We start from the raw sequence: 23,996 nt of genomic DNA, 5'->3' as shown, positions 1-23,996 counted from the left end.
TGGTGAAGGTAAAAGATGTGCGAAGGAGTCAGAACAGCTCAACGCGACGACAGATACCGCAAAGTTAAGCCGCGGGGTGGAAAGAGCAGCCTGGGGTCGTGGAGCAAAGTCAGAGGAGAGAACGCCCAGAGGTTTTCGCGGGCAGTTGGCAGCTTTTACCAGCGGAACGGAGCGGGCGAAGATTCGCCCAGAGAAAGAGAAACTGGCGCGGTCGAAGAGCGAGGCACAGCCCTGCTAAGCCGAGGTTGGCAAGGTCCGGGGATGGTGGGCGAAGCCTTGATGTGATTCGGCCTTGTCCATTCAGCCACTCCACTCCTTTACTCACTAGCGCCTTGGCCCCCATCTTGGCTGGAAGCGATTGCTTCGCCGACATCCGTCAGTCGCAGATGACCACATGCGAACCACAATCAGGTAACCGCTTCTTGTTTTCGCGGGGCACTTGGTGGACGTATCGAGAGACGCCACAGACGCAGAGGGTCATGGGCGTTGTTGTTGTGCGCGTTGGAGGGTACGTTGCCACACCCTCGACCCCTCACACAGGAGCGACACAACCGAAACAGCAATCAAAATGCGGAATTCTTGGTGCCCTTGGCTCATCAACAGCAGCGGGAAGTATTGGCATCCATTCTACTCCAGTTTTTGCTGCATTCCCACGCTCCTGCCACGCCATCGCATCATCGCCACTGGCGACACCTGTGGCTCGTTGGCTGGTTATAATACATACCTTGGAATGAATGCCACCCAGTTGCGCATCGCATGGCTCGTTAACTTCCGGTCTCGGACTAATGGCTTGTCACATTTGTATTCTACGCCGGTGGGCCATCGATGCTTGTCAAACGCCCCTCATCCCAGCGAGTACTTTAACGGTACACCAGAACATGCATGCACCCGCGACACCAGTCAACATGTTCCTAACGCTCAAGCAATGGTACAATAGACAAGTGCTTTAACCCCGGGATTGCGCCGTCCGCACATAGATCAACTCTATCGCGACCGACCTTCGCCTTGCAGCTCCTCAGAGCACATAAGTACGCATCCAAGACGCTGAGCCCCTTGAAAAGATCCCCTGAACAGCTCCGGGCCTCGATGTCTCAAACAATCGCCAATTTTGAGCGGGATATCCACGCATCCACGTTTCCACTCTTGGCTCTTCGCCAAGTGCCCAGCAATGTAGGCCAAGAATTGAGCGATTATCACATTGAGGCTATGCACGCTTACGAGGCAGGAGGTATTGCTGTACGGTGCAATCTCCTTTGCTGCACGTATAGCCTCACAAACGGTAAGTTGTTCGGGTTCCTGGCGGCTGACTATACCAGCGTTGCGGTATTTTACATTCTATCAGCGGCCCTAACAGATTTCTTTTCTAAACATAGCCGAAGTTCGATCTTCATACTTCAGGGGCAGCGACAGCCATCGCGCGAGCGCCTGCATGGCTAGTATCGTGTCTTAGCACACCAGATTCAAATTCGGCACTTCTTGTATCCAACGTCGCTGTATCCAGCCAACAAAGCGTATTGGGGAACAAAGATGCCTGAGCACATCTGGATTCCTCAAGATTACTATTCCATGATCAATTCCGAACACGGATGCATGTTTCCCTACCTCTGTACTTCTGGTGACACGTTAATGACGGGCCTTTTTCGTTTCTAATGAATCAAGGTACCCAATCACGTACACATCACGACCTCGAATGAACTAGTTTCGATCTCTTCGCAACATCTATCTAGCGAAAGACGCGTGTACATACAATGCATGTGACCAGCCACCTGCAACACCCATCCGGGCCATGGACGAACGAACGAGCCACAGCACCGCCACATACACCTCCTGTCTGCACCATGACGGACGCCATGCCAGTACTCCGTCATCCAAGATCAGCGGAGGGGCTTGGAAGATTGGGGACAGGTCTTAGTGCCCATCAGGCTGTGTTCCCATCTGCCGATGCATCCGCTTCCTCGTCCCGCACGAACACCAAGAGTACGGCAGAGCGGAATTCTTGATTTTGAGCCGCCAAGCAACAACGGATGCTTTCTCCGCAGAACATCCTCGATATCGGCAGTTTATCGATCAACGCGTTGCGGACCCTGTTGTAATACCTCAACCGATGTCTTGCTATTATTATACATCCAACAATATCCGCATGCGAGCGGGCCTGGTGTCGAGACACCCGATTGTCTACTAGCTCTTGCCAGACATCGATGCCCAAACAGTTGGCATGGATCATCTCGAACTTTACAGACATGAGCTTGGTCGCACATGTATGTGTGGCGATATCACCATGCAGATACTTGATGCCCAAATTCCAGTAATAGGAACAAGACGCTCCTCATCGTCCGGTCTGGATCGAAGACACTATAAGCACTTTAGAAAGTATAATATGCAAAGTCTCCCTGAGAGCATACTAGTCGGCACTCAGCGTCGCATGCGTGACCTCGCTGGCAATGCTTAGACAGAAGCACATTAACAAAAGACTGCAGACTGTAGACCTGTGTAAGCCTCTATTATGAATCTTGGTCTACATGATATTTAGGATAACAAAACATCATAAATAGCAACATATCTACCAATATATATCCTTACGAGCCCATGGCCAGGTTCACTTCGCCATTCCCCACTCCAACTTACCCCCTCTTCTCACCCGCCTTTCTCAATACATCAGCAACAGCGTAATACGCTGGCTTCATCCGAAATTCTTCATCCCAAAGACAAGCATTTCCCTCCCCCGGAAACGTGTCTGGCACCCAACTAACCGGATCCCAAAAGTCCCAAACTGTAATTCCAACACAACTGACTTCATCCACACACGCGCGCACCGAATCAGCATAGATGGCAGCCTGACTAGCCGTCTTATTTGCACTATCAGGCAGCGTCATACGAACATCAAGTTCAGTCAAGGCCGTCTCTAGCCCCAGACTGGAGAAGAGCTGCTGCGAAGCACGAATATCAGTATACAATGGCGCTCTACCCACAGTAAAGTGTGCCTGTAACCCTACACCATCAATAGGCACACCAACACGTTGATACTCTCTAACCATGCGTGCAACAGCCAAACTCTTTTTGTTCACCCTCTCGATTCCATAATCGTTGTAATACAATTTCGTGCCTGGACTTGTATACTGTCTTGCTAGACGGAACGCATGCTCAATGTATTCCGGGCCAATAACTTCCAGCCAGATGGTCTTTCGCAGTGTACCGTCATCGTTGAAGGCTTCGTTCACTACGTCCCACGCGTAGCAGTCGTTCCAGTAGTAGTCTGCGACGTTTTTGATGTGGGTTTCGAGGACGGTGAGGAGACTGCCTTTGGTCCAGGTACCTGTCGTGAGCCAGGTGGGGAGTTGATTGTGCCAGAGGAAGGTGTGGCAGCGACGCATCTGGTTAGCGTCTTTGCTGGCGTCGACGATTTGGTCGCCGAGCGTGTAATTGAAGAGGCTGCGTTGGGGCTCTGTGTGTATCCATTTCTGCCCGTTGGAGGCGGTGACTTGGTTGAACTCTGAGCGGTTGAAGGCTATGGATGTGTATTCATCGTTGTCGAGGACTACATTGTCGACGGCGGTGCCAAAATACTTTAGCCCTGCTTTCTTTGCGAGGTCGCCGAGACCCGGGGCTAGATTTGAGTGGGAGCCAATGCTGAGGTGTTGATGTATTGGGGCGGGTGTTGGAGAGGTAAGTACAGGCGAAAAGATAGAGAGAGTGACAAAAAGCTTCATTTCGGTGGTCGTGAGATGACTGGGGAAAAGAAGAAATTTTAGGCGTAGCACACGTTATACTACATTCAACAGCCTGTTAACTCTTTTTCGACAATTACCCGCAATCAAGAGTACCGTGTAACTCAATATACAGTCCGGTCTTGCAAAGGTATGACAAGACATAGCCGCTCCCTTATTACTGATCCTAAACATGTTGATAAAGCACCCGAGGATCTCTACTGTTACTGTAGTAGCCAGACCCAATTCGGGTGTATAGTGTTCATCTCGATACACAATGCTTGCAGAAAGAGGTGTTGGTATGCTATCGAATCAGGTATCTTAGCATAACCTGGGCTCGGATGGCTTAGAGCCAACAGACGCTAATTGGTGGAGTGCCAAGTGATACTCTCAAATCCCGATTCTTTGGAGGGTAATTGTTTTCTTCCAGGCCAATGCACATATTGTGGTCGTTGACTACCCGGCTCGGCGCTGCTAGGCGTGCGGGACGTTAGAAATAGGCTAAATCGAGGCTTGCCAGTTACGTATTCGTCTCTGTTCAAGTAAACTGTGTACAGTGTTGCGATTATTTAGGAATCTGTCTTGTTTTTTTCCTTCCTTCTATGGTTCTACTTGTTATGCGACGTTCCAATTATGCCCTCATTGTAGTTTCCCAACGCCATTGAAAACACCGGCTTCTTCCAGCTCTTGGATAGAAACCTTCGGCATCGGACTGACTGCATCTGCACGCTTGAGCGCACTTTCAATGCTGCCCCAGAAGCTGTCAAGACTAACACCTCTGGGTATACGACAGCCTTCCACTCCAATTGGAAGCTTGGTGACTTTTGTCCTACCCAGTTCGCCAACTTTCGACTTGTCTGATGAGTGAACGCCTTCAGTGACGATATCAACCTCGAAGCGTTCGCCGCCCCTGTCATCGAATATATCGAGATTATAAGCAGCTGCGACAGCGAGCGGATCGTGTAACGGTGGTCCTTCGGTTATGGAGAACACCTCAGCGTATGTTCCAGCGAAGAAAGACATGATCTGGGTGAACAAGGCCCGCATAGCTGAGGGTGTGTGGTTACTCTTTGAGCCTGGCGAATTCCAAATCTCATCCCCGTATAGTTGTGTTTGGCGAACCTTCTTTGTACCGAGGACTTGATGTGTCAGGTCGAGAGGGATGAGTGTCGTCTTGGACTTGAGAACGGGATGCGAGAAGATGAAGTGAGATGCTTCGGGGTCACACTATAAACATCAGCATACCCCCATGTCTATAAGGAATCGGTTTCCTTACGTAGATCTATTGGTGTTGGTCAGTTTTGTCAATTTGTGCCAGGTATGGAGATTGTAGCATACATTGAACTCAGCATAAGGCGTCCAATTGCCAAATCGTTCGCCTTCTCCCTCAACCGTACCCATTGGCGCATTCGTGAAGCCTCCACCGACGGCACCACCCATTATGCTGAGACCTTTGAGATGAGCTGCTAGATCGGTGTACTTCTGAAATAGCATGCCGATGTTGGTCAATGTGCCCGTAGAAACCAGCCAAGCGGTATTCTGTGGTGTGGCCATGAGAGCTCGGTACATGGCCTCGAGGTGGTCGACGTCGGTCGCCGCTGGCTCGACGGGTTTAGGAAGCAGGGTGACACCGTCCAGGCCGGACTCGCCTGCAATCGTCAGCGCACGCTCATCGATGATCCGCGGTCGCGTGTACCGTGAATGTCGGCAGCGTGTACAGCATCACGCACGAGAGGCTTCGAGGCGCCAGTGTAGACCTTCACATCGCGTCTTCCGATTGCTTCCAATATTGCCCTAGTGTTGTACGTGGTCTGATCGAGCGCAGCATTGCCATGGACAGTGCTTACACCGAGCAGCTCGACCTTTGGATCGTGCGCGCAGAGGAGGAGGGCATATGCATCCTAGAGTGATGATGAGCAGCGTGTGGGGGAGAGCTTATCGGAGACTCACATCATGCCCAGTGTCCTTAGTTGGTCAGCATTACATATGAGGTAGGTACAAGTAAGTACACACGCAGTCGAGCCAGATTGGGGTCTTGGAAGAAGGAGCGCTCATAGTATATTATATGACCCTAGCAATGGTGTTTAACTTGGGTGCAGCTTGAACTGCAGATACGTACCACATGTCCTGTATGCACATGCAGGGTTGCAAGCGGGATGCGCGGTGGGGTCGCCGCACCCCTACTGGCTGGAGAACCAGGAACGCGGGTCTTTATTGACGCCCGTTTTCGTTGGTGCTCGGTTCTCATCCAGAAAGCCTAAGAATATTTCACCGACTTACTGAAGAAGATCGCGGCGAGAAAAAGGAAGGGGCTCACTTGGTACTTGAGCAAGTTTCGATTGGCTGGCCTCTTCGGCACCGTCAGCCCTGCATCGAAGTCCGAACCTAGGTCATGCTAGACACAGAATTCGTGACGAGCACACGTACGCAACACTACTGCTCAGCAACACAGTCCGACACCTGGCTTTGTCTCCTTCAGTCACTGCGCGCCGATTATTGAATTCCCACTTCAGGGCTGCAAGCAGTCTCTTCCGGCTCTTTCAGACGAAGACCTAGCCGCTGTGAAGCCGGGCTGACCCAGGAGTTGTTCACATGAGCGATACGCAACATTGATCGTGTTGAGTGAGATTCGAAATGGACCTTTTCCGGCGTCACAAGGGGCACCACGAGGTGAAGACAGACCAGTACTGGGCTCTTGGATACTACTTTGAAAGCTTGAACGACGAACAGAAGCACCAACGCCGGGAGTATCTGGAATGGTATGGGTTTGTCGCGCAATGGTCGGTCCTGGTGGTATTTTCGCTTTTTCAGATTGGCTTCGCCTTGTCTTGGGTGATGAAAACTGGGTTGAGGTACGATCAGCCCAAATCGCCATCGTTCACCAAACAGCCAAGGGACAGGCTGGGGTGGCTGCGAAGTATACAGAGCGGCTGTAACAGGATGATATGGTGGATGAAGAAGGATGTCATTAGAGGATGGAATTGGGGTACAAGAGGAGAATGGATTGGTGCCAGTATCTGGATGGTGTGGTTGCTATACCTTTGCATTGCCCATACCGGCAATGGTATGTATTTTTGATCTTGGGGCTTCGTGGCTTAGACTGACAACACGTAGACTATCTCCATCTCACGAAGCGCTTCGGACAAGTTGGTGCATCACAGTTGCCGATCCATTATCTACTGGCGATGCGAGCGCCCTATAGCCCTGTGCAATATTTGACGCGGCTTTCTCATGAGCAAATCAAGGCCTCGCATCAGATACTGGGACGCATCACATTCTGTCTTTTCCTGCTCCATACGGCCCTCTATTTGAACTTCTTCGTTCTATCCGGTTTCCTGGCAAAGCGCATCAAGGATTGGGACGTCATTTGGGGCCTTGTCAGCATCATACTCTTCTCCACCATCTCCACGACCGCCCTGGGATTCGTACGAAGGAAAAACTACCGAGTGTTCTACATCTCGCACATCGCCATCGCGAACTTCATTGTTGTGCCTCTGTACCTGCACGTGTCACATATCCGCATATACATATACGAGGTTCTTGCGGTAGAAGCATTACACGTCATTTCTCGTGCTTTACGTCTGAGGATGTACCAAGGTACTCTGAGGCTTCTTCCTGGCACTAATCTCGTTCAAATCCGCATCCCATTACCAGCAGAGAGCGCTGCGCTTACTTGGAAGCCTGGACAGCATGTATACCTCAGCAGGCCTTATATCAGAGGAAAGACTCCTACATGGTACGACCAATGGCTTATGACAAATAAGACGAACCCCTTCACTGTTGCTTCTCTCCCTTCAAAGGACAAGGAACTACTCCTCGTTGCAAGAACTCTCAACGGCAACACAAAGTATCTGGGAGAGCTCGCACGCTCGTTAGCACAAGGGGGAGGCAATGTGCCAATGCTTCCTACAGCTGGCGGCGACATTCCCATTCTGCCATTTTCTCTCGAAGGACCGTACGGAGCGTCAAGTCGCCTACCAGATTTGTCGGATTTTGACAAAGTACTTTTGGTAGCTGGCGGCGTCGGTGCAACGTTTATCATACCCATTTATCGGAGTGTTATCGACTTGCATGACCCTGCATCTGCAGGTACGCAGATCCGTTGCATTTGGGCGGTTCAGAAGCTGGCCGAAACGCAGTGGGCGTTCCCTGCGAATTCCGCATCCGACGATGAACACGAAGATGATGCAGCGGTCGGTACGAATGAGACTGGTTTGTTGCACGGTTCGCGCAACGTGGAGGTTTATGTTACACGGCCTTCAGGACCGAATCTGCGAGCCGATGCGAGCGCGGCTGGTGTTTTCGCTATCGACCCGGACGATGAGGATGGGGAGGGCATCGAGATGCAGGAAAACGAGCAGCTGTTGGACATGGAAGAGCAGATGGAGAAGCCGCGAAAGGGGATGCTTGTCAAGAGCGGGAGGCCGGATCTTAGCAACGTGGTAGATGAGGTGTTCAGCAAGGGTATGAGGACGGCGGTAATCTGCTGCGGGCCGAAGAGGCTGACAGACGATCTGAAGAGGAGCGTTGAGGTCTGGGTGAAGAAGGGGCACGACGTTTTCTGGTATGATGAGACGTTTGGCTGGTGATGCTGAATTAAACTTGATAGTTGGTTTATTATTGAGATGCTAAACAGCACTGTTCCTGCCGTCGACCCGGTAGTTGGGTACTGGCAGTGGGTCACATCGATCATGCATGCTCCCGAAACCCTGGGCTTCTCAACTTGTACTGCGAGAGCGAAGATGTGGAGGTTCAATGAAGGCTCTCAAACTCTGAGGCTACACACGTTGGACCAAAGTCTAAACCTTTGACGGCCTCTAGACCTGGCTCGATCATCATGACGCCGGGCCCTAGGCCGTTGCCGGAGACTATCTTGTCAGGAACGGGAAAGGCGCAGGGAGACGGAAGCTTGTCGAGACAGTTGTGCACTGGGCAGTCAGTGTGCATAACATGGAAACAATCAAACGTGGTTCATGGGTGCCTGCGTGTTTACCCGGCGTGTGGTGGTTTTTTTTTTTATGGTATTTTTGGTGTTTGTCACAGATGGAGGAATCGTCAAACAGCAAAAAGAAGGGCGTGTCTAGAACTGCGAACGATGTGCAATATGCACTTTGCTTTTTGCACGTAGCTGTAGCAAAGCCGTTCAGGTTAAAGGAGTTGGACCCATGATGTCCCCATTCCTCTTTGGTCGCGGCGCAGATTAGACGAGGCCCGAGCAGACTGCAGCCAAGCGCGAATCGCCATCCCCGGCAATGAGAGCAACGCTCCCAAATCCTCTTCTCCAAGGGCTCCTCCATCCCGTCGCGACTCTCTTGCGAATCATTGCGGCTGCTGGACATATCGTGCGCGGCGGTGTCTCCGATCGCTAACCTTTGCTTGTCTTTCGTTGTACTAATTCTCCTTCTCTTTCCTTCTGATAGCACGCGCTGGTACCACACCCTCACCGGACAGGGAACTTGCTTGCACGCGCATGCAAACCACCCCTCACAACTTCCGACCTGCGTCTCCACAACTACGTCTTGCCTCCTTCTCGCCCATGGCATTGTTTTTATAGTTACAGTGCTCCATAATAGGGAGGTTGTTACCGTGAGGCTACTTGTACACAACAGCCTGCCAGCGGCCGTGGTCTGCCCGGCATCGCCCCTTCCTTCTCGCTCCGTGCTCGAAACACCTGATTGCGCCGTCAGCCGACGTCGACTGTCTCGCACTCCCGAACCGATATTCCCTACCGCCTCATAGTCTTGGGCGGCACGTCATCGGACGGATCCCAGCCCCCTCGCAGCTCCCTCGATGGCGACTTTCGCGACATCCCGCCAAACACCAGCTTCGATCCAGCAGCTGACGCCCCCCAGTAGTTCCCACGGCGCAGGAGGGTCGTGGGACTTTGCCGTGCCTGTCAACGATTCGGTACGTACCAAGTTTAGTCTCTGTGAAGCTGCGTCATATGGGTCCGGCTGGACTTCGCGTTTACACTAAGTGCGCTACTGCGGCCCTCCCCCATGGCGCATCTGACCGCCGAGTTCACCCACTCACATTCTAATTTCTAGACTGGCCTGCAATGATGTCAGGTTTCGAGTGATAGTGTGCTGATAATCATCCCAGAGGCAATCATACGAACAGGAGCCCTACATGTCTGAATACGGCGCTCCCGCCCACGGTTCCCGCCAGCCCCTCACATCGCAAGCCAACGGTTTCGTGAAGCCCGTAGGCTCACCCACGTGGGACTCACAGGATCTCAACCGGCTTCCCGACCGCATGAATGAACTGCACAAGAAGAAGAGTGGAGACATGATTGCAAGCAACGTCGACCAAGACAGTGTGTTGGAGTACTACAAGAGTCACACCAACAACAAGAAAGGCCCCGTTTCCGTCAAGGGAAAGCCCAAGAAGAAGACGACCAAGCCTGGTGCGACAGAGCCTGAGTATGACGAGAACCATTGGATACACCGAGACAAGCTCAAAGAGATTGAGACCCGAGAACTAGAAGAGGCAGGATTCAGAGTTGGGCGGTCGAGTAGGTCCAACAGCCGCTCGCAAAGCGCCACGCGACGTGCGCGAGATCGCACAAACTCTGCATCGACGGAACGAACGCAGAACGGCGAAGAGCGAACTGAGCCCCGAAAACGCATATCCACAATACCAGCTGAAGATGAGGAACCGACAGAGGAATACCATGCTTGGAGCCCGACATTCCCGGCCGACGGCACAACAGAGTTCCAACCAGCTTCGCAGCGAACGAACCACACTGTGAGGCCTAGTACGTCTCGCATTCCTCTTCCCAAGACTAGCGGTATACCTGTACCTGCTTCAATGGCAGAACGTGATGCGCCGCTGCCGAGATCTAGGGCAAGTAGTGGAAACTGGAACGGGGATGCGATCGCTACCATGGGTGCACGGGTACGGAGTGGCAGTGTAGGCAGCCAAGCGTTGCTTGATGATGTCGATGATGGGCGACAAAGGACTCCACCGTATGGCAGCGGTCATAGGCGCAATACTTCCACTGGAAGCTGGAGTCCGCCCAAGTCACCTCAGAAGTTCCCTATGAAAGCCAAAACGCCTGGTAAACCGAACACTACCTCTGGACCACGTAAAGCCAGTGCCCAGACAAAGCCTAGGTCTCGTGTGACATCCAACAACTCGCCTCCAAATCGACCGCGTACCAGTGGTGGGTCTACTACGACAAGGCCTACCACGAGCAATCGACCGGAAGGTGAGGCTCCGTGGATAGCTTCTATGTACAAGCCCGATCCACGGTTGCCTCCTGATCAGCAGATCATCCCTACCCATGCCAAGCGTATGCAACAAGAGCAATGGGAGAACGAGGGGAGGGTCGGCTCCATGTACGACAAGGACTTCAGGCTACTGAACAATGATGATATGGCGGACAAGCGACTGTCACAGCTCGCTAACCTTGACCCCATCGCCATAGAGAAGGCGCGGGAAGCTGAGACCTGGCCCCTTCCCAGCCCGGTGAAGCCAGACTCGCCCGCATCGCTTGAGAGAGTCGACACGAACACTGCCAAGTCTCCAGTTAATGAGCAAGGCGCCTACAGTCTGACCCCGAAGATAAACCAAGGTCCCGAGCGTGCTCCTTCACCAAAGATGGCGCCTCCTATCGAGCCCGCGGAGCCAAAGCCTGCGGTGACTCGCATGCCCGAGCCGAAGGAGGAGGTCAAAGAGAAGAAAGGCTGCGGCTGCATCGTCATGTAGCTTTCATTACTTCATATACCCATTTCGTTCCTTACTCATACCAACTGTATTCAAAGACAGGTTTCCTTCATTGTACGGCGTTACTGGCGCACAGCCTTTAGCTAGGCGGCTACATTCCTCTTTCCATTCACATCGTTACAAGCCTGGGCTGATAGCGTTCAGCGATCATTCTAGTGTCATCACTTGCTACTTTTCTCAACCCTCCGTACAGTCTGTGCGTTTGGCGTTTGTATTCTTTTCATCTGACTTGGGATTCTTTACATCCATGAGCATATCTGATCGGGCGGACCGCCAATATTTCCTTAGTTTATCGTATACAGAGATGGGACACTCATGTCCAAGGCTAGCAATGGCCTGAGAGTAGGAGGATGAGATATGTTTGGAGGAGACATGGCTACGGCAGGTCCAAGCAGCAGCGGTGAAGCTGTATCGGAGCGGTAGAATGTGTAGACATACAATGATATCAATGGTGCAAAATTGTCAACGTGTCTGATAGCCTACTATGATGTCGCCCCCTCACTAACGAACATGGTCATTTCGTGCATGACTGGAACTATCTTGATGGCGCTGAATCAAACGTACTGTGTATAGCGATGTATCTCTCACAGCCTTGCTACCATATCATCTGATTGGAGTAGTATGTCAAGTCACCGACAGCGAATGATCTTATCACCCAGGGCAATTCCTTGCGGATGCAGTGCTTATTAGATTCATAGATACACTCCATGCAGGAAAGAGATTACGTAAGCTAGCCCCTCGCTTATCGGCCACACCCGGTAGGCGAAATTTAGTTCGGCGAATCGCAACTTTTCGAGTTTCCTCTTTATTATCACCACCAACTCTTCGAGGAACACCCGACAGATAGAAATCATCAATCATGGTATGTGACCCTTCGTTCCTGGTCCAGGTCGAGCTGCATCGTCTCTGGCGCAAGGAGAACGACACAGTGCTCAGCACCGCTACCCCGCCGTCTACACCTCAAGAACATCACTGACGACGCCACCAGTCGGACGGAGAAGACGATACCAAGTCCCAAGTCAGCGCGGCCGCCGAGGTCGAGGTCTCTGCCGATGCTTCCGGCGGTAAGGGCCAGATGAGCGTCCTTGAGGCTCTCAAGGGTGTTCTCAAGCTCTCCCTCATCCACGACGGACTTGCCCGTGGTCTGCGCGAGGCCTCCAAGGCCCTCGACCGTCGTGAGGCGCACATGTGCGTTCTCAACGAGGCCTGCGAGGAGGAGGCATACAAGAAGCTCGTCGTTGCCCTGTGCTCCGAGCACAAGATCCCCCTTATCAAGGTTCCCGATGGCAAGCAGCTCGGCGAGTGGGCTGGTCTCTGTACGTTACATCATGTGGTGGACTATAAAATTGCGCAATAGCTAACAAACAAACAGGCCAGATCGACCGCGAAGGCAACCCCCGCAAGGTCGTCAACTGCTCTTGCGTCGTCGTCAAGGACTGGGGTGAGGAGTCCCAGGAGCGCAGCATCCTCCTCAACTACTTCCAGACCGAGCAGTAAACGTGCCTCACCCGCGAGCACGATGCCCATCAGCATACGACCTTTTCGCACAACCAACCTTCCGCTGCACCGGTTCGGTCGCATCTCGGCATGATATGGAGTTTGGGAGGGATGGCAGGGCGAATGTAGGGTTATGATATGATGGGTTGCATGGATTTAGACAGGTCTTTGGACCATGATACCAAATGAGAAAGGATTCAATGAACGCCAAACCTATGAACATTTTCGACGTGAAAATCATGTTGCCATTGCTGTGAAATCTATAATGCGTGAGTCTATCGTGAGGGAAAATCTGTTTTCATGCCCCTCATTATCGTGTACTTTGTTTCGTGTAGGGTATGGAGTAATCGAAGGTTGTGTTTGATATTTCCTGCACTTTGACGTACATGGCCACTACGAGACTCGTATACTATTTCAAACTTCTACACAGTCAAATGACTAACGAGGCCATTACAAGAATCTCGAAACTGGCGGGTAATAGTGATCATCTTTGAAGTCTCTATATTCTTCAACACTATCACATCGACCAGAAAACAGTCTGATTTCATCCCAATAATACTCTATATTCTTGACCTGCCCAGCTTTCACTCCGTCACTCTACACACACACATATATATATATATATATTGCTGTTTGATAATGCTAATCCTTGCCAACATGCTATGCAAACGCTTCAAAAGTACAGGTAATATATCTAATTTCAAACCAAACGAGACCAAAACGAGCTTAGACATCGCGAACGGTGTGGCGTGGGATCTCTGTTTCTACCATTTCCAGACCACTTAGGCTGGGGTAACGCTTGCTGAAGGTGTCGACGTCGAAGTCTTCACCGCCGTCACGGCTGATGGGCGGAAGTGGCTTCTCCTTGACTGTGGGGGTAGACTTGACAGGCGAACTTTGGCCAGGACCTACTGAGCCACCTGTCTGCAAATTTTTGGGCTTGGGGGCGCGTGGAGGAGGCCCAGAAGGGTTGCGGACGTTGATCGTTGGTGGTGCCGAGGCGGAAGGTGCTGGTGGCGGCATGTTTGGTCGGATCGAAGACGGTTTTGCGTAAGCGAGGTCTTGGGGCTGTTGTGAGGAGACGTTCATGGGTTTCCGAGCAATGGCAGGTGGCTGTCGTGCACCGCTTTGATCCTGTGGTCGCATAGGCAGAGGCTTTCCAGTATCGGTGTACTTTCCGTAGCCCTCGGCCGTACGGTTGGAAGCTGCTGGTTTGCTACTTTCATCTAGCAAGTTCTTGACGCGGTTCTGAATCGACGAAGCCTTGGACGGGCCAGCTTTAGGCCCTCCTTGCCCTTGCGAAGCGACGCGTTGCTTATATTCGGCTGCAGCAGCTTCAACACGACGCTCTTCTTCAGCCAACTGCCTCTTCTCAAGTTCTCTTCGAACCTCTGGTGGCAGATCCTGTGTTTCATCAATTTGGCTGCGGTCATCGTCACTCAAGCCACCTGTAGCTTCGGAGCCGGCAATGGGTGTCAAGCTACCCTTGGAATCCATAACCTGGTTGGTAGGTGTCATGGGTGGTTGATCTCGCTCGTGCTCAGGCGTCTTCGTAGACTCAAAGCGGCGGAAAGCGTCACCAAACCTTCCCTTGACAATATTCGTGATGCTGCCGCGCTTGCCATGCTTGCCATGTGAGCTACTTCGGCGGTGCTTATGCCCATGCTCCTCTTGTTCGATAGAACGGAGGAAATCGACGCTTGACCTGACATTCTTCTCCTCGGGTTCAGAATCGTCGATTGCGTTTGCGGTAACGCGACGCTGTAATGATGGAGCATCAAAGTTACGACCGGGTGCCATCTCTCGATCACGGAGATAGTCAAGGTTTGACTCTACGTGCATACTAGCTGGACGTGCATTCGAATTTGCAGATCTCGATCGATCGATTGCAGAGCCGATCTCCATAGTCGATGGGCGCGAGCTTTCCAGAGAAGGTCTAGATGAAGCAGGAGATTGAGGGATGTTGAGTTGAGATTTCGATCTCGACTCAAAGGAAGGGCGCGCTGGCAAAGCGAATTCGGGTCTCAATGATGGGCTGCTCAGAGGACTTCTCGGTCGACTTTCCGACGCCTGTTGGCTCAAAGCACGATTGTGGTGTGTTGAAAGAGGTACTTTCCAGATTGGCCGGTTGTTAACGTCAGGAAGTTTCTGCTGTGCGGAAACAGGAGACGCCCGTGGAGACGTTTGGACACCAGTGGACACCATACCGACCCGCTGTGGGATGGGTGACTGTATGTTTGTACTTGCGTTTCGCGGACTATCTTTGGCTTCATAGGGTTGTGGCTTTCTCAGAGAAGTGGTCCTGGAGACACCCGTAGAGGACACTGTAGATGAAGGCTTAACTCCAGGTGTTGAGTCGACCTTGGAGAGTGGAGGTGATGCAAAGGCTTCGTCGGCAAGCGCATCCGTCACTCGCTTGGTAAGTGCTGGGTCGGAAGTCGTTGGTGCTTCACCAAATTCAAACTTCTGGCCTCGGTCATGCAATAAGGAGAATTCATCCAGAGATGGGAAGCGCGAGGCCAGTTCATCAGCAGCAGCACGTCTGACCTGGACATCCTGAGAGTCAAGTGCAGCAAATGGATCGGATGTCGTGCCTCTCATGGGCGATGGACTTGGCCTTGCCGCCGGAGGTTGCTGAGCGGGACCAGTAGGCCTGCCTCTTCTCATGGGTGTAACCTCTGGTATTTGTTGGACCTGAACTGTGGGTGCAACTCTTTGCAGACCCACAACAGGAGGCGGCGAAGAGACCTGGGGCTCGGTAGGCGGAAGCTGCTGATTCCGTCGCGCTTCTGACTGTGTTCTGCCAGAATAGATCTGGCTAATGTTAGTATAAGGCAGTGAAGCCAAAGTGTCAAACATACGTCTTTGATAGGAATAGGTCGGTGTCGCATTGAGCAGACCTCAGCGACCACCTGGTAGATATTCGGTCGATGCTGTGGATTCTCTCGCAGCATCGAGCCTGTTCACAATCAGTCAGTACTCCTAGCCCATTTCGGCTTCACACACCTATGAGCTTCTTTATTCTGTCGGAAAACTGAGGGTAAGCTGGGTACTTGAACGTGGCGTTCAAGATGGCCATCTGTCCCACCTCTTCGAATGGTGTAGTATAGTAGCACAGTTTGTACAAGAGCACACCCAGCGCCCAGATGTCGCTCTTCTCATCTATCGGCTGTTTGCGGTATACGTCAATCATTTCTGGACTGCGGTACTGTAGTGTAGTATGGCGTTGTACATCGTCCTCGATCAGTCTCCCTTCGGCGGCAGTTGTAGCGGCAGGTCTTGGCGGTGCGGTGGATCCGAAATCGCATAATTTGTATATCTTGTTGCCTCCGACGGTAGTGATGAGGACGTTTTCGACCTTCAGGTCGCGATGGAGGAGCGGCGGCTTGAGGTAGTGCATAGTTGCAACGCCCTCGACGACATCGGAGAAGATGTGTAGAATTTCGGGCTCGGTCAACCTATGCTGTAGCCTTGTGTTCATGAAGTCGATCAAACCGCCGCCTGAGCAAAACTCCATAAGGAGGAAGACTTCATAGCCCCCAGTCTTGAGTTGTGAAGCATGCGAGTCCATGTATGTGACGATCTTGCTGTGGCCCTTGAGCTTCTTCATAGTCTCCACCTCAGTCCTCATGTTTGCCAGTGCATCTTTGTCTGCACAGGCTACTCTCTTCAAGACGGCCGTCTCGGGAGTTCCGTTGTCGGATTTGGGAACGCGGACGAGGTAGACATGCGCGAAACCGCCCTCGGAGAGGTACTTCTCGATGGTGACACGGTGGTTGCCCACCTGGACCTTTGTGCCAGGCGCAAAGGTGCCTGGGGGAGCATTGGAGACGGCGATGGGCGCTGGAGCGCGGTATGCGGCTTGCTGGGCCATGGGATGGGCGGCCGAGGGCGCATAGCGAGCGGTGGACATTTGGGCGGTGAGGGAGCCTGCTGCGGTGCAGGACAACGGCGAGGCTATATTTTGCGCATCGAAAGGACAAAAGGTACGGCAGGGCTAGTTCTCGGACGCGAGAAGGGGAAGGGAGTTGTGAGGTTGAGTAAAGGTGGCATGCCTGGAGATGCTTGTGATGGTACAGTAGTAAACGGACCCTTGCAACTACAAGCGCATGGACGAAGCCACCCAAGGCAACGTCACAATGTATCTTTAGACGACCACGCCTCGGGGTCATCTACGCCGCATTCAGACATGTATATATAGCTCTCTGGCACTCTGACGATGATTCCAGTATTGCAGACTCGAGCAAAGCCATAGTCCAGACTTGTAGCGCCAAGCTGGGATCACTTTATTCGGCAAAGTACGGTGGTTTCACTCCAGACGTGTTCATTGGGCAGGAACAACGTGGTCGCAGCCAGACCAACTCACCACGCAGGGCATCAAGACATTTGGTGAGACTTTTGCATTCTTGTACGGAGACGATGTAGTTGGTTACTCATGATGGCTCATTCAATTTACCCGGACTTGTCTGCAGAAAACACATATCAAAAGGGTAGCATATTCATGAGGCGGCCTAGCTTGACGTAGTGGAGTAGGGACTGTTCCATCTTTCCTTTTTCGCAAAATTCTAAGTCGGAGCGGATAATAGACGGTGGAGGGCGCGACGTGGTGAGTCCAAGGCGACGGCCCTGTCGATCTCTGGATATCTAGATGGGGGTACCATGGTCTCAACGAGCGGAACATGTGCCGAGAGATGTGAACGTAGATGCAGACGGCAGCTTCCTAACAGACATGCAGCCCATGTCATTGTGCGTTTGCTTTTGTCCGAACCCCGGATAGGCCCTGGAGGGGTCATTGCTGTCACTGCGTGAGGTGGCCGGATAGGAAGGGTCACGACTGTGAAGGAACTATGAGGGAGTACCAAGTCAGTCCTCTCAGGCGTCAGTTAGCCTTGGGGGGAAAGGGCGGGGTCGCCGCTTCCACAACGGGTTGCTGCAGAGGACGCGGTCATGTCAACACAACAGTACCAACTGCTGTAGCTGCTGTAGCGACGTGACTTGGGCGCGGCTATGTCATATGACGATGGTGGGGAAGAATACTTAGGCGTGGGCTATTCTGGAGCACATGACGCTGTAGTAGTGTGAAGGTCGGGGCTGGGAGCAGCCGTGATGCCGATGGGAAACATGGTGTGAAGCGTTCGCCCTGCAGTGTAAGCGCATGGCAACGAGGGATAGAGGGATCGCCGTGTGGAAGAGGCAGACAAGGACGTCGTGTTTGGATAGGCGGAGAGGGGAGGTGCAGGGAAGGACCTTGGCGGGATGCGACGATGGGCAGCGACCCACTCATGCCTGCCCAGACGACTGAACCCTTGGTTCCCTCTTCACCTCCAAGGCTCTCGTGTTGTGTCTTGTCGCCTCGCTTGCTCTTATTTAGGAGCGTGAAGAAACCCGACCCTTCTCTGATTGACCAGAAGGCACTGTTGTTCTTGTTGTATGTGTAGAGTGAGCGGGCTGCCCAATACACCCGCCAACCGCCGCGTACACCGTCACACCCATCGTGCAACTTAGACCGCTCCATTCACAAACCACGGCGACCGCTACCCCCAACTCTGCTTCATAATTCCCCGGGTCATTGCGACTCCCGATACACCCAACATGATGGCCCAAGACGCAAAACTCGCACGCGTCCGACAAGGCAACATGACGCGCTCACGACGACCCCAGAGAGACGTCAGCACCTCACGCTCCGACTCTTCCGCCTCGACCTCGCCAGAGCGCGGCTATGACGACGAAGACAAGGACTCTATTATGATGCAGTCCAACGACTCGCTGTCATCGCTCGCGCCTTCACTGTCGCCCGATTCGGACGACGAGGCTCGCCGGCGGGCCATCGAAGAGCAGAACCGTATTTCGCCCGTCTCCCGCCTACCCGCCGAGCTCATGATCGCCGTCTTCGCCAAACTCTCCTCTCCCGCCGATCTTAAGAACTGCATGCTGGTATCCAAGACATGGGCAGGAAACAGCGTCGGCCTGCTCTGGCACCGACCCTCGACCAACAAATGGGCAAACGTCAAGAGCGTCATACAAACCGTACAGACTGTAAACAGCTTCTTCGACTACAGCAGTTTGATCAAGCGGCTCAACATGTCCGCCCTGGGCGGCGAAGTCAGCGACGGCACACTGAAGCCTCTTTCAAGTTGCAAGCGCGTCGAGCGCCTCACGCTGACCAACTGCACCAAGCTGACCGACCTGAGTCTCGAGGCCATGCTAGAGGACAATCGCTACATACTCGCTCTGGATGTCACAAATGTCGAGTCCATCACCGACAGGTCAATGCTTGCCCTGGCCAAACACGCAGTCCGCCTGCAGGGTCTCAACATCACCAACTGCAAGAAGATAACAGACGATTCGCTCGAGGCTGTTGCCAAGAACTGCCGACATCTGAAGCGTCTCAAGCTGAACGGATGCTCTCAGCTCAGTGACAGGAGTATCATTGCTTTCGCTAGGAACTGTCGTTACATTCTCGAAATCGACCTTCACGATTGCAAGAATCTCGATGATGCCTCCATCACTACCCTCATCACCGAAGGTCCCAACCTCCGCGAGTTACGGTTAGCTCACTGCTCCAAGATCACCGATCAGGCCTTCCTTCGTCTTCCAGCCGAGGCTACATACGACTGCCTGCGTATCCTAGATCTTACCGGCTGCGACGAACTACAAGATTCTGGCGTTCAGAAGATAGTCTACGCAGCTCCGCGACTCCGCAACCTGGTCCTCGCCAAATGTCGCAACATCACTGACAGAGCCGTCATGGCCATCACCCGTCTGGGCAAAAACCTTCATTACATACATTTGGGACACTGCTCGCGTATTACAGATGTCGGCGTTGCGCAGCTAGTTAAGCTATGCAACCGCATACGATACATTGATCTCGCATGTTGTACCGCTCTCACCGATGCTTCAGTCATGCAACTCGCTGCTCTTCCCAAGCTCAAGCGCATTGGCCTGGTCAAGTGTGCAGCCATCACAGATCGTAGTATACTCGCACTGGCCAAGCCCAAGCAGATTGGATCCAGCGGACCTATCGCACCAAGCGTGCTTGAGAGAGTGCATCTTAGCTACTGCACCAACCTCTCCTTGGCCGTAAGTCCCCTACTCGTAGCAACCCAAAGTACTTTCACTGACATGAACAGGGCATCCATGCGCTTCTCAACAACTGCCCCCGCCTGACGCATCTTTCGCTCACCGGCGTCCAAGCTTTCCTTCGCGACGACCTTCTCGCCTTCTGCCGTGAAGCACCTCCGGAGTTTAACGATCATCAGCGGGAAGTCTTCTGTGTCTTCAGCGGTGTTGGTGTACAACGCCTTCGCGCCTTCATGAACGCCAACGGTGCACATGATGTTGACAACGAGGAAGACCCTTTCACTCTCAACGACGGCACCATGTACCACGAGGACGAAGACGGTGATAACATGGTTGTGGTTACAGCACAAGCGAACATAATGGCTATTGATGAGGAAGACGAATTCGGCAACGACAGTGAAATGGCAGGGCAAGACTAGGGAATTTGTCAATCCGGCCTACAAATGTCTCTGCATTCCTCGACATCGCCAACTCTTAATCTTCGCAATTGTTTCACCAGCATACATAGAGGAGTTTTGGGGGCGTCATCAGTCTTTTTTTGTCATCGTTAGCGGCGCTATAGGATATCATTGTTTCTGTAGAGGGTACAGAAACGGACGGTTGGTGTTGATAGGACGCACTTCGGTGGCGATTATACCCATTGCGTGTTTCTTTAGTTTTGGTACGATAGGGCGTATGAGGAAGATGTCCAAGGGTACCGAGATTTCCAAACCAGGAACATCATGGTTAGACGGCCGCACAGTTTATTGAGACAGTATTTCACTACTCCCACTATTTGCTACACCCAGTATCATATGCTGTGCTTCCCCACCGCCAACATATTCATACACTAAAACAAATTCGTACTCTTGCCTCCAACCAACCCTGCAACATCACTTCATCAGCCCACACATACACCCACAGTCCGGCACAGGACACATGGCATGTCGCGCAAACCAATCCCTAGCATGATGACCATGAAACCCATGCGTACAATTCATACAAAACACCATCATCCTCCCTTCCCTATCCTCTCCCTTGAGCGTCTCATACGCCCCCTGCTTACTCGGATCAGGTGAACCCAGCCACAACATGCACAACGCACACCTCGGCATCTGGGCCGCGCAGTTGGGGCAATGCAGCCCAGGCGTAGTGGCGGATTTCGGAGGCTGAATGGGTTTTCCGCCACCTCCTGCACCAAAAGATAGAGAGGGTGCAGCGCGATGTGTTGTCGTTGCCGTTGACGGAGCATTGTTATTGTTTCCTACACTAGTATGTTGATTGGTAGTAGGAAGTAACCTCCTAGTACTACTCCTCGGATCCTTCCTCAATGCGAGATTCTGCTGGCAGTTCAAACACCGTAGTGTTAAGCTGGGTTGGCTAGGCTTATTCACACTGCGCCCTTCGCGCGTCACGCTGAGTAAGTTGTGCTCTTTGATGTAGCGTGTGCGCTCGAGAAATGTGCGCCAGATTTGTTGTTGCTCCAGGTACATGTCTTTCCAGACGGTCCAGCGTGGATCTTGGATGTAGAGAGGGCACGCACGACTTAGTAGCAGAACGGCGTTTTGGAGGCCCGTGGTGGGGTGGTGGGAGATGTGGGTTTGCAGGAGGGAGAGGGACCGCGTTGTTAGGCCGGTTAGGAGGAGGGCGGAGATGTCACCTTGGGATGTTGCGGTGGCTGTAGCAGAAGTCAGGAAAGTGGTGAGGTGTGGGTCTGGCAGGTATTTCAATGCGACGGCTACGCGATCTGAGAGGGAGAGCTGAGACATGTGAACTACGCTTGACCAATCTCCCGTAATGAAGTAGGTGAGGAGGGATTTTAGGTACGCGTCACCTGTCATGTCGGCCATCCAGGCGCAGGCTTCTCTTTGCTCGGCTGAGACGCCGGAAGAAGGCGAGGCGCAGGCTATGACGGCTGCGAGGCCAATGTCGTCTTGGGGGAGTTTCCTGCTTGTGAGACTAGACCGGAGGAGAGTCAAGGCGATGTCCTTGTGCCCTTGGAAGACGGCGAGGACGATGGCTTTGTATATCTCGCCTTCATCAATAAGCCGTTGGCAATATTGCTCTACGCCAGCTTTATCGAGGGACCAACCGCAGAGACTAAGACATAACTGCCTGTTCTCTGGATACTCTGTGTTCACACCTTCAAAAGCAGGAAACTCCATGGCCTCGACTATCTCTTTGACTGCGTCGCTGAACATCTCCTGGCTTGTCTTCGTATCCGGATCGATGAGCCTTTCGTCGTACATTGTCAGTTCGTTCGCCCATATCGAGCTAACTCCCAGATACTTGAGATCGAGGCCATTGCCCACCATACCGTCTCCTGCAGCATGCGCATCCATGCGGTCGATCAGCGTCCACACATCAACTAGCCAGGGATCGTTATGAATGATGATCTTGTTTTTAGCACAATCCAGAGAGTAGCCTTCCTGAACACGTCTCTTGGGGGCTTGAAGGACGGCCAGGTAATCGGAGAGAGGGGTTTTAAATTCGGGGTAGGCAAGATCGAGAAGATTTTCGTGCATGTGGCGGCTAGGATGTTCTGTTGACAGAAGAGGTAAGCTTCTCTGGCTGTTGCTGAGGTTAAGCCTATCGATACTGGCGGAGAGGTTTATCTTGTGGTCATGTTCGATATTGTACTTCTCGCCTAGTGCTCTGTTTTGAACTTGAATCAGGTCCTCTGCTACGGTGCCATATGGCGAGGTAGGTCTAGCAATGCAGGTACGGTCCTTGTATATTTCTTCAAATGCGCTGACATTAAGACGAGGAGGTGTTGGTGGTACTTTGAGTACTTCGACCTCCCGATTTGAATGTAGGGCTAACGCGCATTGCCCATCAAGAGGATTTCCAGCGATCATGAAGTCGTATGCCACTATGCGCTCTCTGTCATCTTGTCGGTGGTTCTTGTCGTAGGAAGGATAGCGTAAATGATGCGATGCTTTGGTGTAGTATGGAGACGCCCATGCTCGAGCGAAGGGTGTATCTGCCGTCTCCAGAGGCTGATGAGAATGCTGCGCTAATTCGATGACCTTGAACTCTCCCGTATTGGCGAGCACTCCAAATGTCCCCCTCTTAGTACCAGAGTACCGAAGACTCCATATGGATGCTGACTGTGAATTGTCTACAACTGGCTTGAACTCTAAAACAGCACCGCTGTTCGCAGTATCGTTGGAAGCTACTCGCTGCTTAACGAACCGCGTATCCCAGACAGTCACGGTTGGGTCACCAGCCGTACCCGCTGATAGGAAGTAGTTTTCGTCCAGTGGGTCTATGGCGATGTTATGCACCTGGCGCGTTTGGAACTGCGCAACACCCGCTGTACTAGAGTCTGTAGAGAATAAGCAGGGGTGTGTTAACTTCGTTGTTCCTCACCCACCTCTGAGATCATAGATGCGCACATACTGCCTCGAAACGCCCGCGACGAGCATATCAGGCTGTCCAGTAAAGAACTTGATACTAGAGATGGCCTCCGAGCTCGCCAACTTCTTGTAGGGTTCGTCCTTGGCTGTGACTCGCGAGTCATTCATATCGTAGATGTTGAGACAGACATCATTCCTGACCCGATCCAGCCCCGTAGCAAGTAGATTCTTAGCGCTGAAAGCAATAGAGTTGCACTTTCTTTGATGCCGAATAGAGAACGAGTGGATGTACTCAGTATCAGGCTTCTCTGGATCTAAAGTAACGACGGTGGCTTCTCCAGAAGCGGAACCTACAGCAACTACACTTGGATCCTTCTTGGACCAGTCGAAGGCCGTGTAGTTTGGAAGCTTATCTCGAATACATATTTGCTTGTAATTGACCTTGCTCTTACTTAACTCCTCAATCTGGCACAGACGTAGCCGATTATCCGCAACGTCGATGATCAAGAAACGAGGATTGTCTCGCGTTGAGTGCGGTGACCATCTTATTGCAGCTTCCATATTACTGGTTGACTATTGCGACCTCGGGATACCGCGATAATGGAAGGTCAGGGTCCAGCAGCAGAGTAGGAAAGCCTCATGAGTCAGC

The 23,996-nt window shown here is 52.4% G+C and overlaps 8 protein-coding genes across 8 annotated transcripts; 4 read left to right on the top strand and 4 right to left on the bottom strand.

Moving 5' to 3' along the window:
* Nucleotides 1-2,621: 2,621 nt before the first annotated feature.
* Nucleotides 2,622-3,707, bottom strand: ALTATR162_LOCUS10266 (uncharacterized protein; the record flags this gene model as incomplete). Its single annotated transcript, XM_043317902.1, has 1 exon — nt 2,622-3,707. The coding sequence occupies one exon, from the start codon at nt 3,705-3,707 to the stop codon at nt 2,622-2,624; it is 1,086 nt and encodes a 361-aa protein (XP_043173837.1).
* Nucleotides 3,708-4,343: 636 nt separating this feature from the next.
* On the bottom strand, nt 4,344-5,759 carry ALTATR162_LOCUS10265 (uncharacterized protein; the record flags this gene model as incomplete). The annotated part of the gene is made up of 6 exons (XM_043317901.1): nt 4,344-4,931; nt 4,981-4,986; nt 5,043-5,353; nt 5,401-5,605; nt 5,655-5,669; nt 5,718-5,759. 6 exons carry the CDS (start codon nt 5,757-5,759, stop codon nt 4,344-4,346), a joined length of 1,167 nt encoding a protein of 388 aa, XP_043173836.1.
* A 579-nt stretch (nt 5,760-6,338) lies between these two features.
* ALTATR162_LOCUS10264 (uncharacterized protein) lies at nt 6,339-8,293 on the top strand (the record flags this gene model as incomplete). Its single annotated transcript, XM_043317900.1, has 2 exons — nt 6,339-6,768; nt 6,819-8,293. The coding sequence occupies 2 exons, from the start codon at nt 6,339-6,341 to the stop codon at nt 8,291-8,293; spliced, it is 1,905 nt and encodes a 634-aa protein (XP_043173835.1).
* A 1,201-nt stretch (nt 8,294-9,494) lies between these two features.
* On the top strand, nt 9,495-11,414 carry ALTATR162_LOCUS10263 (uncharacterized protein; the record flags this gene model as incomplete). Its single annotated transcript, XM_043317899.1, has 2 exons — nt 9,495-9,611; nt 9,807-11,414. The coding sequence occupies 2 exons, from the start codon at nt 9,495-9,497 to the stop codon at nt 11,412-11,414; spliced, it is 1,725 nt and encodes a 574-aa protein (XP_043173834.1).
* Nucleotides 11,415-12,291: 877 nt separating this feature from the next.
* ALTATR162_LOCUS10262 (uncharacterized protein) lies at nt 12,292-12,929 on the top strand (the record flags this gene model as incomplete). Its single annotated transcript, XM_043317898.1, has 3 exons — nt 12,292-12,360; nt 12,421-12,748; nt 12,805-12,929. The coding sequence occupies 3 exons, from the start codon at nt 12,292-12,294 to the stop codon at nt 12,927-12,929; spliced, it is 522 nt and encodes a 173-aa protein (XP_043173833.1).
* A 726-nt stretch (nt 12,930-13,655) lies between these two features.
* On the bottom strand, nt 13,656-16,842 carry ALTATR162_LOCUS10261 (uncharacterized protein; the record flags this gene model as incomplete). The annotated part of the gene is made up of 3 exons (XM_043317897.1): nt 13,656-15,743; nt 15,791-15,888; nt 15,936-16,842. 3 exons carry the CDS (start codon nt 16,840-16,842, stop codon nt 13,656-13,658), a joined length of 3,093 nt encoding a protein of 1,030 aa, XP_043173832.1.
* A 1,679-nt stretch (nt 16,843-18,521) lies between these two features.
* On the top strand, nt 18,522-20,428 carry ALTATR162_LOCUS10260 (uncharacterized protein; the record flags this gene model as incomplete). The annotated part of the gene is made up of 2 exons (XM_043317896.1): nt 18,522-20,009; nt 20,060-20,428. The coding sequence occupies 2 exons, from the start codon at nt 18,522-18,524 to the stop codon at nt 20,426-20,428; spliced, it is 1,857 nt and encodes a 618-aa protein (XP_043173831.1).
* Nucleotides 20,429-21,296: 868 nt separating this feature from the next.
* ALTATR162_LOCUS10259 (uncharacterized protein) lies at nt 21,297-23,908 on the bottom strand (the record flags this gene model as incomplete). The annotated part of the gene is made up of 3 exons (XM_043317895.1): nt 21,297-21,328; nt 21,385-23,316; nt 23,365-23,908. The coding sequence occupies 3 exons, from the start codon at nt 23,906-23,908 to the stop codon at nt 21,297-21,299; spliced, it is 2,508 nt and encodes an 835-aa protein (XP_043173830.1).
* Between the last annotated feature and the right edge of the window lie 88 nt (nt 23,909-23,996).

The sequence above is a fragment of the Alternaria atra genome (assembly GCF_907166805.1).
Source record: "Alternaria atra isolate CS162 genome assembly, contig: 32, whole genome shotgun sequence".
NCBI classification, from domain to species: Eukaryota; Fungi; Ascomycota; class Dothideomycetes; order Pleosporales; family Pleosporaceae; genus Alternaria; species Alternaria atra.
This window is presented reverse-complemented; position numbering and strand designations above follow the sequence as displayed.